Source organism: Pteropus vampyrus, unplaced genomic scaffold (assembly GCF_000151845.1).
Source record: "Pteropus vampyrus isolate Shadow unplaced genomic scaffold, Pvam_2.0 Scaffold87, whole genome shotgun sequence".
In the NCBI taxonomy this organism is placed as follows: Eukaryota; Metazoa; Chordata; class Mammalia; order Chiroptera; family Pteropodidae; genus Pteropus; species Pteropus vampyrus.
In genome coordinates, this window is record NW_011888868.1 from 6,288,290 (window position 1) to 6,312,065 (window position 23,776).

At 47.0% G+C, this 23,776-nt stretch overlaps 2 protein-coding genes and 1 pseudogene across 13 annotated transcripts in view; 1 reads left to right on the forward strand and 2 right to left on the reverse strand.

The window, feature by feature from the left end:
• Positions 1 to 3,709: 3,709 nt before the first annotated feature.
• On the reverse strand, positions 3,710 to 3,828 carry LOC111742163 (annotated as a pseudogene).
• Positions 3,829 to 10,762: 6,934 nt separating this feature from the next.
• PROC (protein C, inactivator of coagulation factors Va and VIIIa) lies at positions 10,763 to 22,271 on the forward strand. Its single transcript, XM_011363660.2, has 8 exons — positions 10,763 to 13,394; positions 14,645 to 14,811; positions 16,292 to 16,316; positions 16,442 to 16,579; positions 16,753 to 16,887; positions 18,894 to 19,033; positions 19,858 to 19,975; positions 21,221 to 22,271. Exons 1-8 carry the CDS (start codon positions 13,214 to 13,216, stop codon positions 21,796 to 21,798), a joined length of 1,482 nt encoding a protein of 493 aa, XP_011361962.1. The 5' UTR covers positions 10,763 to 13,213; the 3' UTR covers positions 21,799 to 22,271.
• The window catches only part of IWS1 (IWS1, SUPT6H interacting protein), a 65,254-nt gene continuing 58,657 nt past the window's right edge, over positions 17,180 to 23,776 (reverse strand). For 3 of the 12 annotated variants that reach the window (XR_002781210.1, XR_002781211.1, XR_002781201.1), the window contains exons 17-19: positions 22,264 to 22,337; positions 19,739 to 19,937; positions 17,180 to 18,055 (exon numbers count right to left, since the gene is read on the reverse strand). The gene's annotated coding sequence lies outside the window, so the exon portion shown is untranslated. The remainder of the gene's footprint in view (positions 18,056 to 19,738; positions 19,938 to 22,263; positions 22,338 to 23,776) is intronic. The other 9 variants (XR_002781208.1, XR_002781202.1, XR_002781205.1 and 6 more) reach the window with 6 other exon arrangements.

Sequence of the window (23,776 nt, forward strand, 5' to 3'; positions counted from 1 at the left end):
TGCCTGCTCATGCTGTCATCTGTTCAGTGGAGACTCTAGCTTCCCTTTTCTATACCTGAGTCACCTCACAGGGTGTCTTCCAAACGCTGATTTGGGCTACCAGTTTCCTTATGACTGCAGGATTCTTCGTTTGAATCAGTTTAAAGGATACAAATCTGGCCATGTCACTCCTCTTGTCAGAGCTCTTCAGTGGCCCCCAGTCCCCTTAAGGTGAAGTTAAAACTGTTGTGTGGCAGGGCGACAAGACCTCCATCATGGGGCCTCTGCATCCCCAGCCCTTCTTTGTCATTCTCATCACCCGCTGCTCTCTAGGCCCCAAATCCTCATCCAGCCCCATCTGGGGAGCTCATTGGGTCCTCTCAGGCCAACAGGTCCACTGAAGAATGCCTTTTCCTCTCCATCTACTCATTCTGCCTGGCTGTGCTGGGTGCTACCCAGTGCTGTGACTCAAGGAGGCAGGTCTTAATCTTCCCCATTTTACAGGAGAAGAAACTGTGGGTCAGGAAGATGGCTTTCGTAGGGTCACACTCCCACCCTGCCAGACCAACAGCTCTCATGCTTTCCTCAGTACCCTCACCCCCACCCTATACGCCTGCTACTGCAAGGTCCTCTGTAGATGCTTGTATATCTGCCTCCAAAGGAGACTGAAAGCACATGAGGCCAAGGCCCTCCACCTTCATCTAGCATGCCTGTTTCTGCCTGGTACCATGTAGAGTATTTGCTAAGTGGATGAATGGACAGGTAAAAGATAAAACATTTACTTTATGTAGGCTTTTAACATTAGGAATTTGGAACTACTGAATAAGGGCAGAATATCTCTGGTTCGAGACCCTTAGCCTAATTTCATCCAGCTCTTGAAACTTTTAAAATATCTACTGTTTATTATTCAGAACTATTTCTTCCCAATAGCTATAAAAATGTAGCACTGCTTCAAAGGTCATCAATGGATGTGTCCTGAAAAGCCACAACATTTTGAGCACTCACTTCCCTTCTTAGGGTCTCAGTTTCCCTGTTTACACAATAAGAGGTTGGCCCAGAGGGATATTTTTCAAACTGCAGGTCCTGATCCATTTATTAGTATGTTGTGAAGTCAAACTAGTGGATAAAAACCTCCACTGAATAGAAAATAGAATGTGTCACACATAAGAGTGAAAATTGTGTTGTGAAATTTTAAATCGAATGTGTGTATGGTAGATCATGTTGTAAAATATATTTTATACTGTGGGTGACAATCAGGAGAGTTTGAAAGCCCCTCTCCCTCTGAGCCCCAAGGATGTCATCATTTGGATCTGGAGTGCAGCTGGATCCCTGTACAAAGACTGTGGTTGAGCCCCACCACAACAATCCATCTACATCTCTATTGTTCTTCACTTTGAGAAAAGGGAACAATAAATATAGACATTGTTAAAGAAAAAATAGAAAAGTAGACCTTATCAGTATTTTTAAACTAATAAATAGTATGTTTTTTTTTATTATTTTGTTTTTAAATCATACTGTACTGACATGAGGGAGAAAATAATAGTCCTCTCTCTCCCAACTCCAGGCCCCAGGTGCACACACCAGAGGCAAGTTCTGTGTGGCACCCAATGGACCACGGGTGCTGCTGCTCTGAACCCATCCTTTAATTTGCATGAAGAACATGCTTCCCACAGGTAGTCTCAGCCAAGGATAAGTGGTCCAGCTGCCCTCCCTATTGTGGTTTGCTCGGGGTTCTCTCTCAGTCTCAGAATCTGTCTTGCCCCTCCTCTCAACCTTGCAGTTTGCCCCTCTCCTTTCCAAGCTGCCCCAAGGCCAGGCAAGTTCTGCATTTTCATTTAACCAAGTTAAATCTGACTCATGCCTAGATCTTACTTTCTAAAAACCATTCTCCAATAACACAAACCAAAGCTCCTAGAGGGACGGTTGATTCCAGGGCTGGGGCAGGGAAAGTACCAGTGAGCCTGGAACATCTTGTGCCAGAGAGGAAGTGCTCAAAGAATGATAGGGGCATGTGAAAGGGCACATATGAAAGGAGCTCTCAATAGCCAGATCTGGTATAATTTGAGCAAAAATAAATAATGGTGGATTTTAACTCATAGAATGAAATAAATATCTAAGAGTCCATACAGATATAAATGGAATTTAATAGAATAAATAAATGGGGAAGGAGATAGTTCTCTTTTACAATAGAAGCCCTAAGTTAATAAATATAGAAAGAACAATGGAAATAGAAAAATCACCATTTGGTAAAAACCACAGTAATAATTGTTACAAGCAAGAATCATCGACAGATACTAAAATTAGTGGGGAAAATTATATGAGAAATGGTATTGACATAGTCATAAAGCATCTCCTCACAGGCTGTTTATTAATTTAAAAGTAAAAAAGTAACTTTACAGTGGAGAAACCTCAGAGAGACACTGCTTTAACCAAATGATAAAAGTGACCATGACCAGTATTAGTCAGACACATCAACAACATCTGATATGGTGTCTTGAGACGGGCACATCACTTCTGTGGGATTCTTGCCAAAAATTCATAGCCTCAATCTAACAATGAGAAAACATCAAAACAACCCAAAGTGAGATTTGTCCTACAAAATAACTGGCAGTGTCTCAGTGACAAGGAAAGACTAAGGAGCCATCTCAGATTGAAGGAGTTAAAGGTGACATAACAACTAAATGCCATATATGATACTGAAAGGGATTCTGGACCAGAAACAGGTCGTTAATGAGACATTTGGCAAAATTCAAATAAGATCAGTAGTTGAGTTAATAGTATTATACCATTGTTAATTCCCTGACTTTGATCCTTACACTGTGTGTTGATGTAAGAATATCCAAACCTGTAGAGAATTTTCAGAAAAATTTGAGCCAAAAAGAGAGTACAGCTAGAAGCAAGATCTCAACAGACTGAGATAAATGCTTCTGAGAATAACAGTTTGCATTTCTTTTATGCATTGCAGATTAAAGAAGGAAAGTAAGGAAGATTACATGAAGGAGAAAGCAAGGCAGGAATCGGCTTACCTCTTGCACACTTTAGAAGCAGGAGTCTGAAAGGGTGGTCAGGTATTAGGAGGAGGCTGAATGGGGGTATTTCAAAAGTGTGTTGGCCTAGATGCACAGAAACAATGGACAGGGCTTGCTTAAGGCATAAATAAGCCTTTTACTAAAGTTTTAGGTCTGAGACATAACTACCTGCCATGACTTGCCCAGTTAGGAATTTATGATCAGATCACCCTATGAGGTTACTTTCCATAGAATCCCTTTTTTATCCACATGTGGTTATGAATGTTAACGTTAGGGGAATTTGAGTTGAGTGTTAGACTGGCAACTTTTTTTTAAGTCTAAATTTTCAAAATAAGACTGGGTGCTGGTAGACAGTGTGAGAAGGGGAGTCTACCAAAGGGCAAAGAACTTTCAACTCATGTTTTGACATAATCAATTGTCAGGGCTGCCCAGAATGTTAAGAATTCAGAGGCTTCATCCACTTCCAGGGGGAAGTGCTGAGGCTGGTTGGAAATGTCTATGGGGAGTGGGAGGGGAGGGTGGATGGAAGGAAGGCAGAGTGTGCATGAACTTGGTGGTGGCTACAAGACTGTTATATTTGCTTCTGACACCTTTTTGTGAGCTTGAAATTTTTTTTTTTTTTAGGTGAGGCAACCCTTGGTTGACCTCACAGATTGCAAGGACCTTGTCAGCTTACAATCCCTTATTTTTTATTTTATTTACGCCTACAGCACCTGGTCTTCCTAGGTGGTCTCCCATCCAAGTACTAACGAGGCCTGACCCTGCTTAGCTTCCAAGATCAGATGGGATCAGGCTGGTTCAGGGTGGCATGGCCATAGACAAAATGTTTTTAAATAAAAGTTTTAATGTAATATATATGCCACAAAATTCAAACAGCACCAAAGTATAGTGAAAAGGAAGTCCTAACTACCTCCCTGCTCCGCACCACACCACCACTACCACCAATCTCAGTTACCGAGATTCAATGCACATCAAGTATAACCAAACACATACGTGTATTTTTGCTCATGGAAGCTGGGGACTCTGTCTTATGGGAAAGGAAGTCAAGGGGTATCATGGACACTGAGAGGCAGGAAGGAAGCCTCTGCCAACAGGTAAAGGAGGCCCTTTACTGCTGCTGTGCTTTGTATTGAAAGAGAAGACAGGATACCATCAAACACATTTTTCATACTGCAGGTTGCAACCTATTAGTAGGCCACAAAATAAAGTGTTTCGTGATCATTATTTTTTTTTTTTTTAAAGAAACGTAATAGATGATGGCAAGAGTACATTGTGTGCTTTCTTGCAATGTAAAGTGTATTTCTTACTGAGGGTTGAGGTTTGTTTTTATTTTGTTTTTTAAGTTTGAAAAACACTGAGTTAGGGCACAACTAGCATGAAGCCAGGACACGGATGCCAAGAGAGTTTGCCCCAGGCTGCAGGTGATGGGGCACATCACTGTCCCTAGGAGCCACCAGGCAATAAATGTGCAGGCCTGACTTCCCTTGAACTTTGTCAAAGGATGAGTTAGTTAATGGGTAACCAGGAACACCACCACTCAGCTGGGAGCATGTGGCTCCACGGGTACCCTGCCATACCACACGGTTTAGGGATCCCAGAGATGGTGTGGGGGCAAACCTGGGTCCCCAGGCTGCAGCGGGATGCTGCCGCCACAGAGACCAGCAAGTTCATCCCCCCAAGTGAGCAGTCCCAGGGACACCGGTTTCCAGCTGACAAACCTTGAGGAGCTTAGCAGGGCTGGAATGTGGCTCCCCAGGATAAGAGCCCCCTCAGGCTGCAGTCCCCCACTCCCAGGATGTGGAGTCTCCTGAACAGCTGGGGCCTGAGCATCCTCTGGAATGCTGGCAGTAAAGCTTCCGTGAAGGTACAGATAGGAAACATTTTAGGCTTTGGGGGCCATGCAGTCTCTGCCGTTGTCCTGGGAAGCAGACATTGAAACAGGTAACAAATGAGTGTTGCCGTTCCAATAAAACTTTCCGTGGATACTGGAATTTGAATTTTATATAATTTTCATTTGTTACAAAATACTCACATCTTGGTATTTTTCAACAATTAAAAAATGGAAAAACCCTCCTTAGCTCTGAACAAAAACTTTAAAACTGCCAGATCTGGCCTGCAGGCCATAGCTTTTGCAGTCGCCCTCCCTCCGCTTCTTCCTCAGCCTTCCTCTCAGTGCTGCTCTCCTCCCTCCCTCTTCGCCTCCCACGCCGCGTCCTAGGTCCCTAACTCCAGCCACGACGGGGCGGGGCGCCTGGTCTGAGCGCTGACTCACCGCTGACTCAGCTAGGGGCGCGCTGCCAGGGGGCGGAGGCGGACGGGCTGGAGTCCAGGGCTGGTCGTGGAGGGAGGGCCGTGGCCACCGCCGTGCTCGCGGCGGAGCGGAGCGGGCCCCACCCGGCCACCAGAGCAGCCCTGCGCGGTGCCGACTTCCGCAGAGCTGTTAAGCCGGCGCTGCGGGCCGGGTCGCCTCGCTAGAGGCCGCGCCTAGAAGACGCGGGGCTCGGGAGGGAGACTTGGGCTGCACAGCTGCATTTGGGCCAGTCACCTGCCAGGAGGGCCCGGGCGCCGGGCTCAGCCTTACTCCATGCGCCCCCTTGTCCGAGCTCCAACTCCTCTGCCGCTCTTCACCCTTCCTCCTTTGCCCTGTTGGTCCGGCCAAGGCTTGCTTCCTGGGAGAAGCCTTCCCAGAGGGCTTCCTCAGTGTTGGGGGCCTGGGGGAAGCTCTGCCCAGGCTCCCTGCTCTGTTTCTCTCTGTGGGCCTGTTTAGTGTCTGCGGTCCTCAGCACTGAGCCAGGGCAGACTGGGTCTTAGGGACTCTGCATCCCTGGGGCAGGTGGGAAGTGTATTCGGGAGACCAGCTTTAGAGATCCGATCTGGGAAACAAGCGTACCGTAATATAATATATAAAACTCATAATATAATATATATAAAAAAATAGTTGTACACATACGGGTGCATATATGTTACTTTAACACAGAAATATGAAAAAGAAAATAGTTTGAAACATGGATGAAAAAGGAGCCACTTACTAAACCTGACAAGCTCAGGGGCCCTACAAACTCAGAGACCAAAAATAACCACGTAGTATGGTCTGAACATAAAAATTCCTAACTGAAAGCAGGCAATGGTGGGTAGTCATACCCTGGGCCTGTAGCTTTCTTGACAAAGGTCAATCTTTACCTTAAGTAAGTCTGTCTATTGTCTTTTTGCATCTAAGATAACAGACCCTTGGAATGTCAGAGTAATCCCTTCTTTTCCAGATTCCCTTCAAGGCTCAACCCACTGCACCAGAGCAGGAGACCACCGACCCCCTCATTGTTATCTTGTCCTCTGCATACCATCTCTATGTGCTGTAAATGTTAATTATTAACTCTCCTGCACCCACCAATGTAAAAGAAGTGTGTGTCCCTCCGTTTTACTTTTTATCCAGTCCCAGGGATTTTCCCTCTTTGCTTTCTCCTGCTAAATTAATCTACTACCAATGAATTTCATATAACCTTCCTTACACCTCCTCCTTTGATTCTCATGTATATAATAAACTGCAAAACTGCCATTCTCTGGAGCATTTTCTCAGTCCTTTGAGATTTTGCTTCTTGGCAATTGTCATCAGTTTGGCTCCAATAAACTCATTAAAATTCTCTACAGATTTGGATATTTCTTACATTGACATATATTAGAATTACACATATATGAAAACAGGTGTTTATTTTAAATTATATAGTCTGTTGTTTACTTTTTGTTACATAAATGTTATTATTTAAACAAAACAACAATAGGATTAGTAAGATGGGCATTAATAATAGCTCTAAACAATATGTATGAGAAAAATATAAAAATAGTTTTATAATGTTTCTGTCCTCCAATACAGCAATTTATTTCAACTCTATTGGATACTTAAATTTTGTATTAAGATACATACATGAAAAAGGCTACATGCTATATGATTCCAACTGTATGACATTCTGGAAAAGATGGAACTATGAAGACAGTAAAAGATCAGCAGTTGCCAGGGGTTAGCTTAGAGGCAGGGGGCATGAGTAAGTGAAGCACAGAGGATTCTTAGGACAGTAAAAATACTCTATATGATACTATAATGATGGATACATGTCATTATACATTTTCCCAAACCTATTGAATGTAAAACATCAAGAGTGAACATAATGTAAACTATGGACTTTGGGTGATTTTCATGTGTCAATATAGATTCATAAGTTGTAACAAATGTATCATTCTGTTGGAGGATGCTGATGATGGAGGAAGCTATGCATGTGTGAGGGCAAGGGGTATATGTGCAATCTCAGTATCTTCCTCTCATTTTGCTGTGAACCTAAAACTGCTCTACAAAAATAAAGTCTTTTTTTTTTAAATACACATACAGTATATGTAAGACTTTTTAAAAGGAGACTGTAAATACAATAAGACTAATTAAACAGATATAAACAATATTTAATAAAAAGTAACAATGACATTTCTATTCTATGATATAGAGGATATTTTTACCTTTCAGTTTCCCTGCCTACAACTTTTAAGAAACCCTTTTTTTAATGTAGTGATTAACTGAATGTGGCCAAAAGTAAAATTCTTCGATTGCAGCCTTGCTATTATTAAGCCCACATTACACTGATTCTTGTTTTCAGTCCAATGTGATGGCATCAAGCTGAAGGTCCTCTTAACAAAATCATTTGAGCATGGAATATTTAGGATCCTACTAACAACAGCAGGTTTTTAGACTTGTATGGATTAGTTTCCAGCTCTCCAAAAACGTCCATCCACTTTGTAGCTATGGGCTGGTTTTGGTAGACCAGCTCTTTGTCAGTCTGCTCCTTTGTGTCTATAAATTAATCATACAGGATATCCATGTCTAAAATGTCCATTCTTCTTACTTAAATATTTTGAAGTACACCAGATGTCGTAAGTTAAACCTCTCTCTCTTTCTCTCAATGGTTTTAAGGCACAGAATTATTTGAACTTGTGAAATTGAACTTGGATTACAAATAAGTTCCTGATTTAGTAAAGAAATGAGAAAGTCCTGTTTAAATTCTTTGTCCTTTTCTGGTGCCATTTTGTTTCCAAACTGAGTCATTTTTCATTACATGAGTTTTTGTCACTGTCTACACATAACATTGAACAACTCAAGTGCAGTCAGTTCATCTTATTTTAGGCCCCTTATGGCCTCTTCTATAACCATCAAACACTTTTAAAGGAATAGTTTTTAAAATTTTTGTTTGACTGCAATCCTTTTCTCCATTCTCATTCTCAGTATATTTCCAAATTAGAGAAAGACATTCTCCTTGTCCCACACTTTGAAGATATGACTTTACAGCAGGCAAACTTTTTAACATCTCTTCTATGACTGACAACAGTGACAGCCATTTCTAGGCACATGTCTAAAGGAGACCATCTCCTTTCATTTCTAGAATGTCAAATAACTCTAAAGGCATTAAGTGCATGTTTAGAGGAAACTGAGAAGTAACCAAACATTTCGCTATGAAAGCCTCAGTATTACAGAAAGCAAACCACCCTCTGTTAGCCATGCTGTGTACAAGGTGTGCAGGACATTTAGTAGGCAAGATCTTTTCATTTTCTTCAGTAAAAGTTCATAGACTGAACGGAATCTGCAAAACTTTCCCATTGCACTGTCTGCTAAATATGCAGGCAGATAAGCAAAGTCTCCTTTGTATGTGGACAGGATGGCATCAACATTCCTTTGTTTATTTTCTCTGAAGTCTCATTAAAATCTTCACAGAAATCAAAAAGACAATTTGAAACTCCATTTTAAAAAAATTTTTAAATATTTTATTATTTTTTTTGAAACTCCATTTTTTAAGTCAAAGTACTTAAGAGACAGGTGAACATTTTTTATTATCATGATTTGGCTCAGTGCTTGGCATACTGTAAAGAGTGTGATCATTGGTAGAATGTGGCAGAATCAGCTCTACACTGTAAAGAGCCAGCATATTTATCAAAATTTGCCTTTTGTTCTCCCACAGGATATTTCAGTTACAGCCTCTGAATGAGAAACGTAACTTTACTTAGTTTCATAGAACAATCAATGAGCGATACATCCATTCATGTATGTCCAAGCTGATCCAACGGCCACTATTTTCAACTGAGAATCAGTGTCTTTTGGGGAGACCAAAAAACTCTTGATGAATTTAGAAGTACTTGCCTGTCTCACTGGGGGCTTGTGAGAATCATGTTCTACATGTGCTTGCAACAAATGGTGCTGAAACAACTAGATATCTATATAGAAAAAAAATGAATTAATCCCTGTCTCATACCATACATAAACTTAATAAATTCAAAATGAGTTGGAGATCTAAATGTAAAAGCTTAAACCATAAATCTTCTAGAAGAAAACATAAAAGAAAACCTTTTGACATCAGGTAAGGCAAAGATTTCTTATGTAGGACACAGAGACACAAACCAATAAAAAAAACTCCTGATAATTGGACTTCATTAAAATTAAAAACATTTGCTCCTCAAAAGACACTGTTAAGTCATAAAACACAAAAAATAGACTGAGAGAAAATTTTTGCAAATACTTATGTGACAAAGACTCGTTGCCAGAATATGTAAAAATTCTCAAAACTCATTAATAAAAATAGCCCAAGATTTAAATAGACACATCACCAGTGAAGATATTTGAGTGGCAAATAAGCACATGAAAAGATGCTTAACATCATGAGTGATTAGGGAAACGAAAATTAAAGCTACAATGAGATACTACTACGCACCTATTAGAATAGCTAAAAATTAAGAAAAACAAAACCAAAAAAACTGACCACACCAAGTGATGCAGAGGATGCAGAGCAATTGGTGGGAATGCAAAATGGTACAGCCACTTTGTATAACAGTTTCTTTCTTTCTTTTTTCTTTTTCTTCCTTTTTTTTTTTTTTTACAAAAGTAAACAGCAATCCCATCACTATAAATTTGCCCAAGAGAAATGAAAGCATACCCACACAAAGACCTGTAATGAATGTTCTAGCAGCTTTAATAATAGCCAAGAAGCAGTGAATGGATAGCAAATTGTGGTACATCCATATAATGGAAACTACTCAGCAATGGAAAGAAATAAACTGCTAATACACCCATCAACATAGATGAATCTCTAAAGCTTTATGCTGAGTGAAAGAAGCCAGTGTTCAAAGGCTATATCCTATAGGATTCCATTTATATGCCATTCTAGGAAAAGCAACAGAAATCAGATCAGTAGTTGCCAGGGACGGGCGGGGGTCGGGGAGGCACAGAGAAAGTTTTGAGGGTAATAAAAAATGTCTGATATCATGACTGTGGTGGTGATTACATCATTATATACATTTGTCAAACAAACAGAACTAGTGAATTTTATCATATGTAAATTTATCTCAATAAACCTGATTTATAAAAAGAATCCATGTGTCATTGTGCTGTGACATCAGTCTCAACTTCTTAACAGGGAACGCCGCCCCCACCCCCCCCCCACCCCCCACCACCAGTGTGGCTTCCATGCCAGAGAGGATGGACGGGAGAGTGAAGTCATTCTGTTAGCCCATAACACCAGCTCACCTCTAACTACTCTGGTGAGTACAGGTAGCTCAAGGTGGGTTCTAGTACCTATTACAAGAGTCAAGGCCAACACTAGGTAAGAACACACCCCAGACCCAGGGAGATTAGAGGTGACTTGTGCGGGATGCCGGGCCTCCGAGTTGTCGTCCTCGTCGCCGCCGTCGCCGCCGTCGCCGCCGCCGCCACCGCCACCGCGCGAGCCGTTCCCTCAAACTCTCCTGATCTCCGTGGCCTCCTGCTCAGCCTCTCTCTGCAGGTCTGTACCTTCCTCAGACTTTGATTCAGAACCTTCTGAGTACAATGCTCCCAGTGGAATGAGGGCTCTGAGGCTTTACTCTTGGGGCCTGGGGTATGGAATCTGATTGACATCTGGGTCCAATGACTTTCCTGTGCAGTCAGTCACCAGAAGCGGCAGCCTGGGGTCACATGACCCATGCAGGAGCTGGCACTCTGAAGAGCGGCCAAGTCCTCCAAGAAGGGTACAGAGTAAGGGTGCATCTCCAGACAGCAGGTACAAGAAAGGAAGATGCCTAGTGAATACTGACAGACTGCAGGGCCAAGGTAAAAGCTCCCAATCGGAGCCTGTACTTCTGCCCTTCTTCCCAGCATCCCAGCCACGAACTGACTTCAGCCTTTCTGGAATCTTCTTAACTTTTCTCACAAAGGTGGCCAGGAGGTGCCAGGAAGTTTTGAGTTCTAATTCAGGCTTGCCACATAGCAGCTCAGTGAATTTAGGCAAGTAACAAAAGGTTTCTGAGTGTCCTCATAAGCAAAATAGAGGTTATAGGAATAGCCATATGCAGTTGTCAGGGGAGATATAGGAGTGACTGGAGCTAAGGGTCTAGAGAGTGTCCAGCACCCATATGGTAGCGACCCTGAGAGGCATTTCTTTTCATTTTACATCACAGAAAGCAGAAATGTCGCTATGTAACTGGCCGTGTTTCTTTTCTTTTATACTGGCACATAAAATGAGCATATATTATAATAATGGCATCCTAGATTTGGTGAAATATGGAATCATTACCAATTATGCTGATCTGGGGCAAACTGCAATATCTCTGGGTAGAAATGTTCCATCTGAAAAATGCAAACAGTGTCCCTCATTCGGCCAGCCACTATGAGGCTAAAAAGAGACCACATCTGTGTGCAGTTTTGATGGTGTCCATCCCTCCTCTCCCTTCCTCTTGGATGGCACCATTGTGGGGGCAAGGTGGGCTTTGGGCAACCCGAGACATTCTGAGCTAGGAACTTGTTTGTTTATCTGTAAAGAGGGAGGCCTCAGCACTGAGCGCCAAGCAAGCAAATATTTGCAGTTATGGATTAACTTGAGTTCCAGGCTGTCATGGAGGCAGGAGGGCGACTTTGCAGTTTCTCCACGGCCCACCCCAGTAAGTCCCCTTCCAGGCAGGTCTGTGAGGTGGGCCAGAGGAGGGCTGAGCCGGGGTGAGGGCTAGATCCTTCAGGGTTTGAGAGACTAGCTGGAGCTTGGGGCGAAGGGAAATTGGGGCTCTGCTACCAGCCAGGCCAAGGCACTGATTGGCATTCCTTCAGCCTGGGTGCCGCAGTTCCAAGGGGCCTTCTTTCCAGACTTTGAGGCAAGTGGGAGTTGGCTGAGGACCTCCAGGGCCCAGAGCCATCACCGGAGGCAGCTTAGAGCCTGGGACCCTCCATTCTTCCCTCTCTACCTCACCTCTAAATCTGGGGCCTCTGGTTTAAACGAATATCAGAAACAGCTTCAGAGTCAGTGATGGTGGGGAATGAGGTCAGATGAGGGTGCAGATGGGGCAGGCAGGCCTTCGCACTCAGTCTTGGAGGCAGTGGAAGGCTCTTGTCTTTGAGCTGGCAGGGCTACCTCTGTGGTCTTGTGGGGTACCCAGTAGTTTGGGGAAGGAGTTAAGGTTCCTAGGCCTGGAGCCACACAGGCCTGGGCTTGAGTCTGAGCTCTGCCACCTCCTAGTTATGGGTTTTTAATAAACTACTTCATACCTCTGAGCCTCAATTTCCCCCTCCATGAAATAGGGTGACAATATCAAACCTATTATATCTTAGGTGGCTGTGAGCCTTAACTGAGATAATAATAGTTAATGTTTACTGAGCATGTGCTATGTGCAAACTGTATTTTAAGAGCTTTTTGTGGATTAACTTATTTAATTCTCACAATAACCATATAAGGCAGAAGTACAATTTTTCTATCCATTTTACAAATGACAAAAATGAGGCATGAAGCAGTTAGGTCTCTTGCCCCAGTGTTACTGTCCTGGAGCTGGGATTTGCACTAAGTGGTCTGATTTGGTGTCCTGCCCTCTGCACCATGTACAAATTGCCTGAAAGACACCATGAATGTCTAATAAATGTTAGCTATTACTCATGGCCTGCCCAGTAGATCAGCAAAGGCACTGCTCCCTGCTCCAACACTGAGCACAGAATGGGGAGGACATGAACTTTCTGGGCACACTTGCCATGGCCCTTCTCTGCCAAGTCCCCTTTGATCTTCACCGGGGACTCCATGCCCTTTTCATTTTCTCTCTTCTCCCTTCAGACTCAGCACAGGTGGTGTGACCTTAGCCCCAAAGGGAGGAGAACGAAGTGCCAGGTGGCTGTCTGCTTAGTGGACAGGGATCCCCAATCCTAGCTTTTGCCCTGACAATCAGCACACATGGGAGGCCCTTTCATTTGGCTCCTGTCTGGGGGGTGGCAGGCAGAGCAGGGCTGGTGGGGCTGCCGAAAGCTCAGAAACTCTCCTCAGACAGGTGTCAGCAACTCCGGAATGTGGCAGCTGGCAAGCCTCTTACTCTTCCTGACCATCTGGGGAATTTCCAGCACACCAGTTAATCCTGGTAAGGCCACTCCTCCTCCCCACCCCCCACCCCCCAGGACCCCGGGGGCCTTCACACCTTCCACTACCCCCTCAGAGCCTCAGGGTGAGGTGAGAGGCAGGTTGAGTTAGCTGTTGGGACACAGCAGCAGCCTCCCTGGCTGGAGGGCAGATGCTGTGATAACGGCAGGGAACCCTGGGTCATGGGAGTCACATTCTCCTCCACCCTGGGGAGTGGGCCACGGAGTCTCCTGGACCTTTCAGCTCTACCTGTTACTCCCTCAACTGTGAAAGCCCCAGGCCCAGGCCAGGCCACACCAGAGCCACACAGCCCCAAATGGCCTGTTCTCCTAAAACCCTGCCCCAACTCCTTCCCTGGTTCCTGCAGCTAACAGGAAGAGGCAGGATGCTGGGGAGGCCTGCAGAAAGAATGAGCTACCCAGTTTATTCTACAGCCCCTACCTGTTCTAGAGCCACACCAGGCGATTCCTTCTATTTAAGCCTGATCTGGAGCTGCTTCTCTGCTGGGGTTCCCTCTCCTCCTCCCTGCCAGCTCTCACCTGTGGTCTACTTGGTTCAACTGTCAGACTCAGCTCAGACATATCTTCCTTTCCTGGCCCTTGCATCTCTTCCCAGCTTCTCTTCCACACTCCCTTGACTTGATTCCTCCATCCCAGCTATCCCCCTGTACCCAGGATAGACACCTCTCAGAGCCCAGGAGACATGTGGCGATACTCACTGGGTGACAGGTCTGCTATCTTCCAGGTGTGCCTACCCAAGGGGAGGAATGTGGGAAATGCTGGATGAGTGGAAAGGTCGTGGAGGGGAGGGGAGAGAGAAGCAAAGGATAGTGTCAAGATAGGGTTGCATAGATGTATTCAGAGAACCATGAGACAGATTTAACTTTGATAACAACAGTACATGGTATGCGACATTGGTGCTCATTTGTGCCAGCTATTAGACTATTAGACTGTTTCGTTTAATACGGTAAAACATCCTCATTTTGGATGAATAAACTAAGGTTTAGAGATGTAAAGACACTGGGTCAAGGTCACACAGAGGTCAGGTTGCGGTTCAAAAGGAAGTCCAAACAGTCAAGTCTCCTATGGGCCAGTGGTGAGCCACCTATTCTAGTGGAGGAAGAAAGCAGAGGAGAGGGGAGAGAATTGTGACCTGGAATCATAACTACCCCCTGGGCTGGCCCCACTTTGCCCCCCCCCCCCACACTTCAGGCCCTTTCACCAGAGTGAGCTCGCTCTCCCCCCAAACCAGGCTCAGTGTTCTCCAGCAGTGAACAGGCCCACCAGGTGCTACGGATCCACAAACGTGCCAACTCCTTCCTGGAGGAGCTCCGGCCCAGCAGCCTGGAGCGGGAGTGCATGGAGGAGATGTGTGACTTCGAGGAGGCCCAGGAGATTTTCAAAAATGTGGATCACACAGTAAGATCACCTGGCTGGGTCCAGAGGATGAGGCTGAGGGGTGGGCTGGTAGCCAGCTGGGGCTGGCTGGAGTAGGCTAGGGCTGACCACTGAGGCCTTCTTGGGAATCTGGAGGTGCAGTGGGTACCGGTCCCTTTTCTCCCAGCTTGGAACTGGGTGAGTGGAATGAATTGATACTGGCTCTATACTCTTGGTCTGGGCACTGCAAGAAACAGAGCTCTGTGATAAACTCCAGGAGAGGAGAGTTTGGGGAAGCCTTAGGCTGAGGTGCCCACCCAACCCCACTGTAGGTAGTTCAGTCCACCCTCCACCTGCAGCTAGTAGCCACCTCTGCCCCCGCCACCCCCAATTCTCTCTCTCTCTGTAACCAAAAGGCCACCATCTCTGCTTCCACCCATGAACCTACTGATCAGGGTGTATGACTGGACTCCCTTGGTGTCTGTCCACATACACTCATTCTGTGCCTCAGTTTATATTCTCAAGGGGAAAAATCTGCTTGCTCAAGGGATCTGAGGAAACAGTCTATGTCCTCTTTGGCCCCCAAGCCCTTTGATGGTGGCCCTAAGGTGGAAATGTCTTGATAAGAGAGCTAGGTTTCTGATACAAGGCTCAGACTTCTTCCATCCCCAAGCGCTCACCTCTGGGCTACTAGGACCTGGGAGTTGAGCCACCGCCGGGGGTCCCCTTCATGTTGTAGGGATGCACTTCCTGTTCAGGGTTTTCCAGACTGAGGGGGAGCTCTGGTCTTCTGGCCCTCAGCTGCCACCTCCTTGACTAGATCCCTGCTGCCCTTTTCCCCAAATTGTCTTCTCAGCAGACGCCAAAAAGATATTCTGCAGGTGCAATCGAGCACATCACATTCCTCCTGTGGCTCCCCCACCTCACCCCAAAGTCTCTGGGCCAGCGGGGCAGAGCCAATGCTGCAGGGGGTGGGATTGATAGTGTAGGCATCAAGTAGTAAATCTCAGACTAGCAGCAGAAGCAGCAGGTTAGAAAGCAGACTGCTGCCCCAGACCTTCTGAACCAGCACTCCGTGTCTCACCGATGAGATCCTAGCACTTGCTCAACTTTGGGAACACTGGCATAGGGAAAATCAGTGCAGGAGAGGTCCAGTGAGAAGTGCAGGGCTAGAAGGAGGTAGAGCAGCCAGGTGGGGGTACTTGGGTCCCTTGCATTGCAGAGGCTGCTGTGGTAGCAGACAGTTGAGGCAGCAGGCGTCCAGCTGCTAGGGGAGGAGTGTTGTTCATGAGATGTGGGGCCGAGATGCCAACCTGGGGCAAGGAGGAGCTGGCCTTAGTCAGGGTGCAGCTGCACCAGCAGCTGGCGAAAAGCAGGGGTGACCCCTCTTTGGAAGACCTTCCCTCTCCTGCCCCCTTAGAGGTTGCCCGACCCCACCTGGGCCAGACCCAGGAGGGGCCCCGTGGGGTCCCGTGTACACACATGTGCCGACAGCCCCTGACAAGGCCTCTTCTCTCCACAGCTGGCCTTCTGGTCCAAGTACCTTGGTGAGTGCTCTCTAGACTCCTTGCTGCGGTGCCCACCGCCCCTCCTCCTTGAGGTATCTGGGCGGCTGCGGGGATGAGGAGGAGGCTGGCGCCACCGGTGACAACTCCGAAACCCCATGTCGCAGACGACGACCAGTGCAAGGTCCAGCCCCCGGAGCACCCGTGCGACAGTGCGTGCTGCGGCCACGGCACATGCATCGACGGCATCGGCGGCTTTCGCTGTGACTGCGGCCAGGGCTGGGAGGGCCGCTTCTGCCTGCATGGTGAGGGGCGGACCTGGCTCGGCAGTGCGCTGAGCTTGGGAGAGCAGCCGGGGGGCAGGGGGTGTGGCGTGGGGCGGAGGCGGGCGTTGGGGCTCCCCCGGGCAAGCGGCAGGGGCTGGCGCGCGGCTCTACCGCGTCCCCTCCGCGCCTTCCTCGTGTCCTCGTCTGCCCAGAGGTGCGCTTCTCCAACTGCTCGGTGGACAACGGCGGCTGCGCGCACTACTGCCTGGAGGAGGGAGGCGGGCGCCGCTGCAGCTGCGCGCCCGGCTACCTGCTGGGGGACGACCACCTGCAGTGCGAGCCCAACGGTGAGTCCCCGAACCATACGGGACGGTGGGACACAGGGCGGCTCCGGGGCGTGTGCGAGTGTGCGAGGAACAGCGTTGAGTCCTAGTGAGGGCGACGGACCTCCCCAATTCGGGTGCGACTGTAGCGCAGTCAGCTAACGAAAAGGGAGGGTGCCCTTTGCTGGCTTCCTGCCTGCTCTTTTACTTGCCTGCCTGCATACCTCCAGGTGCCATCGCTCACCTTGCGGACAACTCCTGGAGCATGAGCCCATAGGTACCTCATCTTCCAAACTCTAAGGGGCCAGGCCTCCAGCATCTTCCTCCATCTATCTTGGATGGCTTTATTTTCTTAAGACACTTTGTCCAGCCCAGCATCCCGTTTCCCCCTTTACTTTTGGCTTCTCTGAGGAGAGACAAGAACCATGATTCTGCCTTCCTCCCTGTTTTCCTTTGTATACATTTTAATTTTTGTCAAATTTATATACGTACAAAGAAGTCAGAGTTTTACAGCTCTTACAATGAATTTAAGCAGATTGTTCCTCACTGCGTGTCCTTTTTCATTCGTTGTATAGTGTCTTTGGGAGACCCTTTGGATGTGGAAATTCATATCTTCTACCTCTAGGGACAATTCTTTAGTTATTTCTTTGATAATCTTCCCTCTGCTTTCTCTGTTTCTGGACCTCTTATCATTCAGATCCCTTTCCTCTCGATTGATCTATTTTACTCTCTTCTGTTTTCCAATCTCTTTGACTCTGTTCTTCTTTCTGGGAACTTTCTACAACTTTATATTCTAACCCATTTACTGAAAAAAAAAAAGTTCTAACTTTGTATTTTGAAATAATTAGAATTCATAGGGAGTTGCGAAGAAATGCCTATGCCTGGTGGCCTGTGGGCTTTTCTGTAAGACCATCTGTAGACCAGGATCACTAGCAGAACTTCTAATGCCCAGGCCCTGAAGTCGTCACTTTACACAGTTTCCGAGAGGAACCCAAGCTCATGCTCCAGCGATGCCAGACTGGCTTCCTGCCCCTCAGAACAGGGTGCGGAGGGCAACTGGTGTCTGCCCACTCTGCAGATGTCTGCATGACTCCTGGTCAGCCTTGTACATCACTCTTTCCTGTTGTGGTGCCTGGAGTCCTCAGGTCACAGCCTCTGGTTTACCCTCTGCAGAGAATACTCCTAGGGTCTTCTGCAGCAGTGAGAGAGGAGAGTCAAGTCACTGATGAGGGGTCAGGACAGAGGTCTAGGGTGCTAGCAGTTTGTCTTATAAACTCTCAACATTCTTGCCTACAGTCTCACCTGCACTTCACCCTTCGGAAGCACCGAGTCTTCTAGGGGTTCTGTGGTGGAAAGCATCTGGTGTCCCCTATTACTGACCAAAGTTTTTTTTTAGGCCATCTGCTGTGCAGCTTCTGGAATTTAGTTGCTTGTCTCATCTCCATTCAATGTCACCATTCGATTCCCCTGCTGATGGTTACCCATTGCCTTACCATACATCTAAATCTCAGCCTAGATGAATAGCCCATCCCAAGCAAACCCTGGCAGACCTTCCAGTCCTCAGTTCTCTGTCAGGTGCTTGCTCCTCTCGACAGAGGACCTCACAACCTTGCTCAGAGCAACTTTGGGGCTCTCCAAGAATGACCATCTCCTCCTCTCCATAATTTATAACCTCTGTTAGGAGTTGGTAGCATTCGAGCATAAGGCCTTACTTATGTATCTCAGAGATTGCTCCCAAGATCCCTAGAGAATACTGAATTCTGAGAAGTTTAACAACCTACCTGAGGACACTCAGCTAGGTAGTGATGCTCTTTGGTCTGACTCTTGCCATCAGGTGGCACTGTTTGTTGACTGCCTAACCCAAGGGGATTTGTAGGTTGATATATTTGCCTAAGCATCATTTATCCCTTTAACCCAACAATTCAGTAAACTGACCTGCAGGCAGAAGGTGGGCAAAGATGGGAGGGCAGTGTGGGGAACAGTGCCTGACAGTGTGGGGAACAGTGCCTCACTGCCTCCCCGACCTTCAGTGAAATTCCCTTGTGGGAAGCTATGGAACCCGATGGAGAAGAAGGGCAAGATCTTGAAATGTTGCACAGACCAAGCAGACCAAGTAGATCCACGGCTTGTCAACGGGAAGATGACTATACAAGGAGAGAGCCCCTGGCAGGTGAGAGGAGGGGTAGCTCACAACAGGGAGATTTTTGCTTGGAGGGGTGGAGGGGTGGTGAGTGCTAAGGGTAGGGGGTGTTTTAGGGAAAGATGGAAGGAAGAACAGCCAGAGAAGGATAGGGTGGGGGATGTACAGGAAGGAGGGTTCCAGTTTAAAAAAAGAGCTGGAAAGATAATGTTCTGCTGGTCAGATTTTAGGCAGAGGCCCTGCCGATGCAGAGGTGTTTCATGTGGGAGAGGGCTGGGAGGGACGGCTGACTCTAGCCTCTCCAACTTCACCATGGGAACAAACACTTATTTGGTCCCCCTCTCTGCCAGGCCCTGGGGTATAGAACTCACTAAGCAGTGTATTGGCAGGCCTTTGGGAGCTCACAGATCTGGGAGGGTCAGCCCTTAACCACACTGCAGCTGAATGGGACCAGGGCCAGAAGGCCAGCAGGATGGGCTGAGAGAACCTGAGAGGGTCTCCCAAGGCAGCCTGGGGGCCTCAAAGGCTTTTCACAGGACTCAGGGTACAGTCTGAGCCCCCAATGGTGAGAAGAACTCTCTGGGTGATGTTGAGGAAGAAGATAGGAACAGCATGGGCAAAGGCAGGGAGAAGCCCTGGAACAAGCCAACTCTGTAAACTGTGCAGAAATAGAAAATGCCATAAAAGGGCCAGAAGTCCATGCCCACAGGGTCAGAGAACCCAGGAAAGACCTACCTATGCTTCCGGTGCCTCAGGTTTGAGAACCACGCCAGGGGCTGTGCTGAGACTCAGGGACCTTGACTTGAAGTTGTCAGAAGGTAGTGCTGTGATGTCACTACCCATCCCTATTCCAGGTGATCTTGCTGGACTCCAAGAAGAAGCTGGCCTGTGGGGCAGTGCTCATTCACACCTCCTGGGTGCTGACAGCTGCCCACTGTATGGAAGACTCCAAGAAGCTCACCGTCAGGCTCGGTGCGGGCTAGAGCCATGCAGGAGGGGGCCACCAGAGGCCTCAGGGAGGGGTGCACCAGACAGGTGCACCAGGTTTGGGGACCCTGTCCTTGGGGATTCTTGAGCAAGGGGCTGCTTGAGCTCCACAGAGGTGTTTTGGGGGTAGAGATGTATTTGCTCCCAACCTGCCACTCCCGTGGTGGGATTTTAGTCACAGTAATACCTGGTATTTTGCAGGTAGGGGATTCTCTGGTACCCTCTTTAACTCTGAGCCTAGGTGCTCATACATACATGTTTGCAAATGAGGGGGGTTAAACACATCCTTACATCTTTCCCCCCACTCCTGTGCATCGGGCTGTGTTTGTGGACCTCCAAAACCCTCTGATGCAGAGACCCACAGGGCACTCACATGGCCTCGCCTCAGGGGCATTCTTCATACAGATTGATGGGAATGGAACTGTGGAGCGGGGCCCTGGCATCTGCCATAGCAATGGGCTGCTTCTCCGCAGTTTGGGGATCCCCAAGCCTAGGCCCCACTCTATACCAGTTTCTGGAGGGGGCTCTCACTCCATTCTTAATGCAAAAAAGAAGGAAAAGATGTATTGAGAATGACCAGAGTCACGTTCCCTATAATTATCTGCAGCACCAACCAATGACCAGTGGCCTCTAGTGGGGCCCTGCTTGGAATTTCCAGGTGCCTCCCAACCCACCAGGAACCATCAGCCATGCCTGAGAGGACCTTGTCTCTTGTGTGTGACCCAGATCTTTCTTCTCTGCAGAGCCTGGATCCTGTTGATCCTCCTCTCTGGGTCTTGCTCTTCCTGCTCTGCCTCCACCATGGCATGTCCCTGCCTTGTGCTCAGGCTGGGCACTGCTAGCCATGCCTCTGATGCCAGGAGAGTCTCATCTCTCCAGCTGCAGCTACTCTATATATTCTCTTTGTGGCTCTGCTCTGTGTCTCAGGTTTCCAGGGGGCCTTGGGCTTCCCTGCCAACTGCTCACCGCTGGTCACTTCCCTGGCACTACTCCATCTCTGAGTGAGTCCTAAATTCAGACCAGCATTCTGCCCCTTTAGGATTGACATTCATGGGCCATTACCTTTAATAGGGATCTGAAGTGCAGACATGTGGCCCATGATGGTGCCTGGGATGCATGCTGACCACACCGGCTGTGGACCCATTGCTTGCCCTCCACCAGGGCCTGTATGAGCACAGTCGTTGTGTCAGCCTCCCCCAGGCCCACTCTGACAGCCCCTCTGCCCTGCAGGGGAGTATGACCTGCGGCGCAGGGAGAAGTGGGAGGTGGACCTGGACATCAAGGAGGTCCTCATGCATCCCAACTACAGCAAGAGCACCAATGACAATGACATTGCACTGCTCCGCCTGGCCCGGCCTGCCACCTTCTCACAGACCATTGTTCCCATCTGCCTCCCAGACAGTGGCCTCTCTGAGCGCGAGCTCACCAAGGTTGGCCAGGAGACAGTGGTGACGGGCTGGGGCTATCGCAGTGAGACCAAGAGAAACCGCACCTTCGTCCTCAATTTCATCAAGATTCCTGTGGCCCCTCGCAATGAGTGTGTCCAGGCCATGCACCACAGGGTCTCTGAGAACATGCTGTGCGCAGGCATCCTTGGGGACCCTCGGGATGCCTGCGAGGGTGACAGTGGGGGACCCATGGTTGCCTCCTTCCGTGGCACCTGGTTCCTGGTGGGCCTGGTGAGCTGGGGCGAGGGCTGTGGGCGCCTCCACAACTATGGCATTTATACCAAAGTTGGCCACTACCTCGACTGGATCCATAGCTACGTTGGAGCTGAGGAGGCCTCCCTTGAGAGCCAGGTGCCATAGCATCCCTCCCACCATGTCTGGGCCCTTAGAATGGGGGCTGGGCTTTTGAATGACAATTTATGCAACATTAAAAGGGGAATGCAACAAGCATATCAACTGCTATTTTGTCTTTCCATTCCTTTTTTGGGCTGGTCTGGAGCGAATTAATATTTACTGAGCATCTACTGTATGTCCTACACTTTACGAACAGAATCTTATTTAACTTCCACAGCAACTTTGTGGGATAGGGAGGAGCAGGTCCAAGTTTTGTGAGGTCTGAAGCTGATAACATATGGCAGGGGGGCTCTCTTTATAAAAAAGAATTAAAAATGCAACTTCAAAACTGTGAAAGCCTCTCCCAGGGCTTTGGGAGGGGCTTGTGCAAGTCAGAGATCCTGAAGCTGAAGCTTTACAGTAAACCCAACTCTGGTGGAAGAGATTTTTAACTCATAGTACAGAGGAGGAAACAGGTTCAGGAAAGTTTACATGGTGGTGTCAGGATTCAAATCTAGGAGGGCAGCCATTTCGAGCACCTGTGAGTGTGGAGGCCACCACTGGCCCTGTGAGAGAAGAAGCCAGAGACCCAGAAGGTTCAGCCCAAACAGAGCACACAGTGCAGTTGGGGAAGCTGTTTAAGAACAATGTTACGCAACTATGAATAGCAATAAGAAAGAGGCTCTGTCTTGACCTGAATTTATAAGCATAAATGGATGAGACAGAGAAAGAAGTTAGGATGTACTTGATAATAAAGGTAGTGGTGAGTCAAACGAGATTAGTATAAAGTCCTAGAACTAGTCTAACTCTCTGTGTGGCCTTGGGCAAGTCACTTCCCTTCTCCAGGAGTTAGCAAATGAAGGGATTGAATGAGAGCAGTGGTATTCAACTCGGTTGTACATTTAAATCCTGTAGAGAGCTTTTGAAAACATCTATGTCCAGTCCCAACCTCAGATTCTGGTTTAACTGGTTTAGGGTAGGGGACCCAGAAGCTGATATTTTAAAAATTCCCTCAGTCATTTTAATGTGTGATTGGGGTTAAAAACTGCAGGACCAAATGGTCTTTAAAGGCCTTTTATGCTTGGGTAGGTGCTAGTTCTAAGACTCTTGAGACAATGAGAATGAAGAACAGAGTTTCAGAAAGTACAGCACAAGTCAGTCAACAGTAAAGGGGGCCATGACTTGCGATTACACACAGCCTGTCAGCACCACAGCTGCTGCTTACGGATCGTTGGGGACACCAAGACCCACTGAGTTGGTTATCTATATACAACCATCAGAAAAGAAGTATGCCTGAATGGGCCCTGCAGGATTCACCTTCTATGGACCTGGAAAATGAATAGGAAGGACTGCTTGGAAGTAGGAGGAAGCCAGGACAGGAACCATCTGATGATTAGTGCATTGGGTCACTACACTTGTAGTGGGACATGATGGATTGAGAGAATGACACCGTGCTGTAGGTCTTTGCCCCATTCAAGACTCTCCAGGTAAGTTTCCAGTCAAGACAGTTAACTAGTGTAGGCCAGATAACTTTTGGCATGACAGCATGAGATCTACTCTCCTGCTTGCCAGTAAAACTAGTGAAAATAATAAAACAAACAAACATTTAAAGTCTCTGAAAATGGTCCTAAGAACAAAAATACAACTTTTAAACCAACACAAGCAAACCTGATCTGTCCAACAGAAAACAAAGGAGAATAAAAAACAATTAAGCAGCATACAAAAATCAATTGCACTTCTATATAATAACAATGGATGTGTGGAAATCAAATTAAAACACAATACTCATTCCAATTGCTTGTAAAAAAAATAATATAAATGAATCCACTATATTTTTAAAGGTAAATTACATTTTAATAATTATAAAAGTAGTTTATATTTCATGGACTTTTAAAAAATTTTCATATTAGTTTTAGGTATATATTACATCTGTTAGACATTTATATAGTTTATGAAGTGATCCTCCCAATTACTCTAGCACCCAATTACTCTACACATAGCTATT

Bases quoted from the DNA above. Each gene is read 5' to 3' on its own strand.
- PROC (XM_011363660.2), top strand. From the start codon at position 13,214: ATGGGAGGCCCTTTCATTTGGCTCCTGTCTGGGGGGTGGCAGGCAGAG. The intron at 19,034-19,857 runs GTGAGAGGAGGG...TCCCTATTCCAG, and splicing joins AAGGAGAGAGCCCCTGGCAG to GTGATCTTGCTGGACTCCAA. The intron at 19,976-21,220 runs GTGCGGGCTAGA...TCTGCCCTGCAG, and splicing joins GAAGCTCACCGTCAGGCTCG to GGGAGTATGACCTGCGGCGC.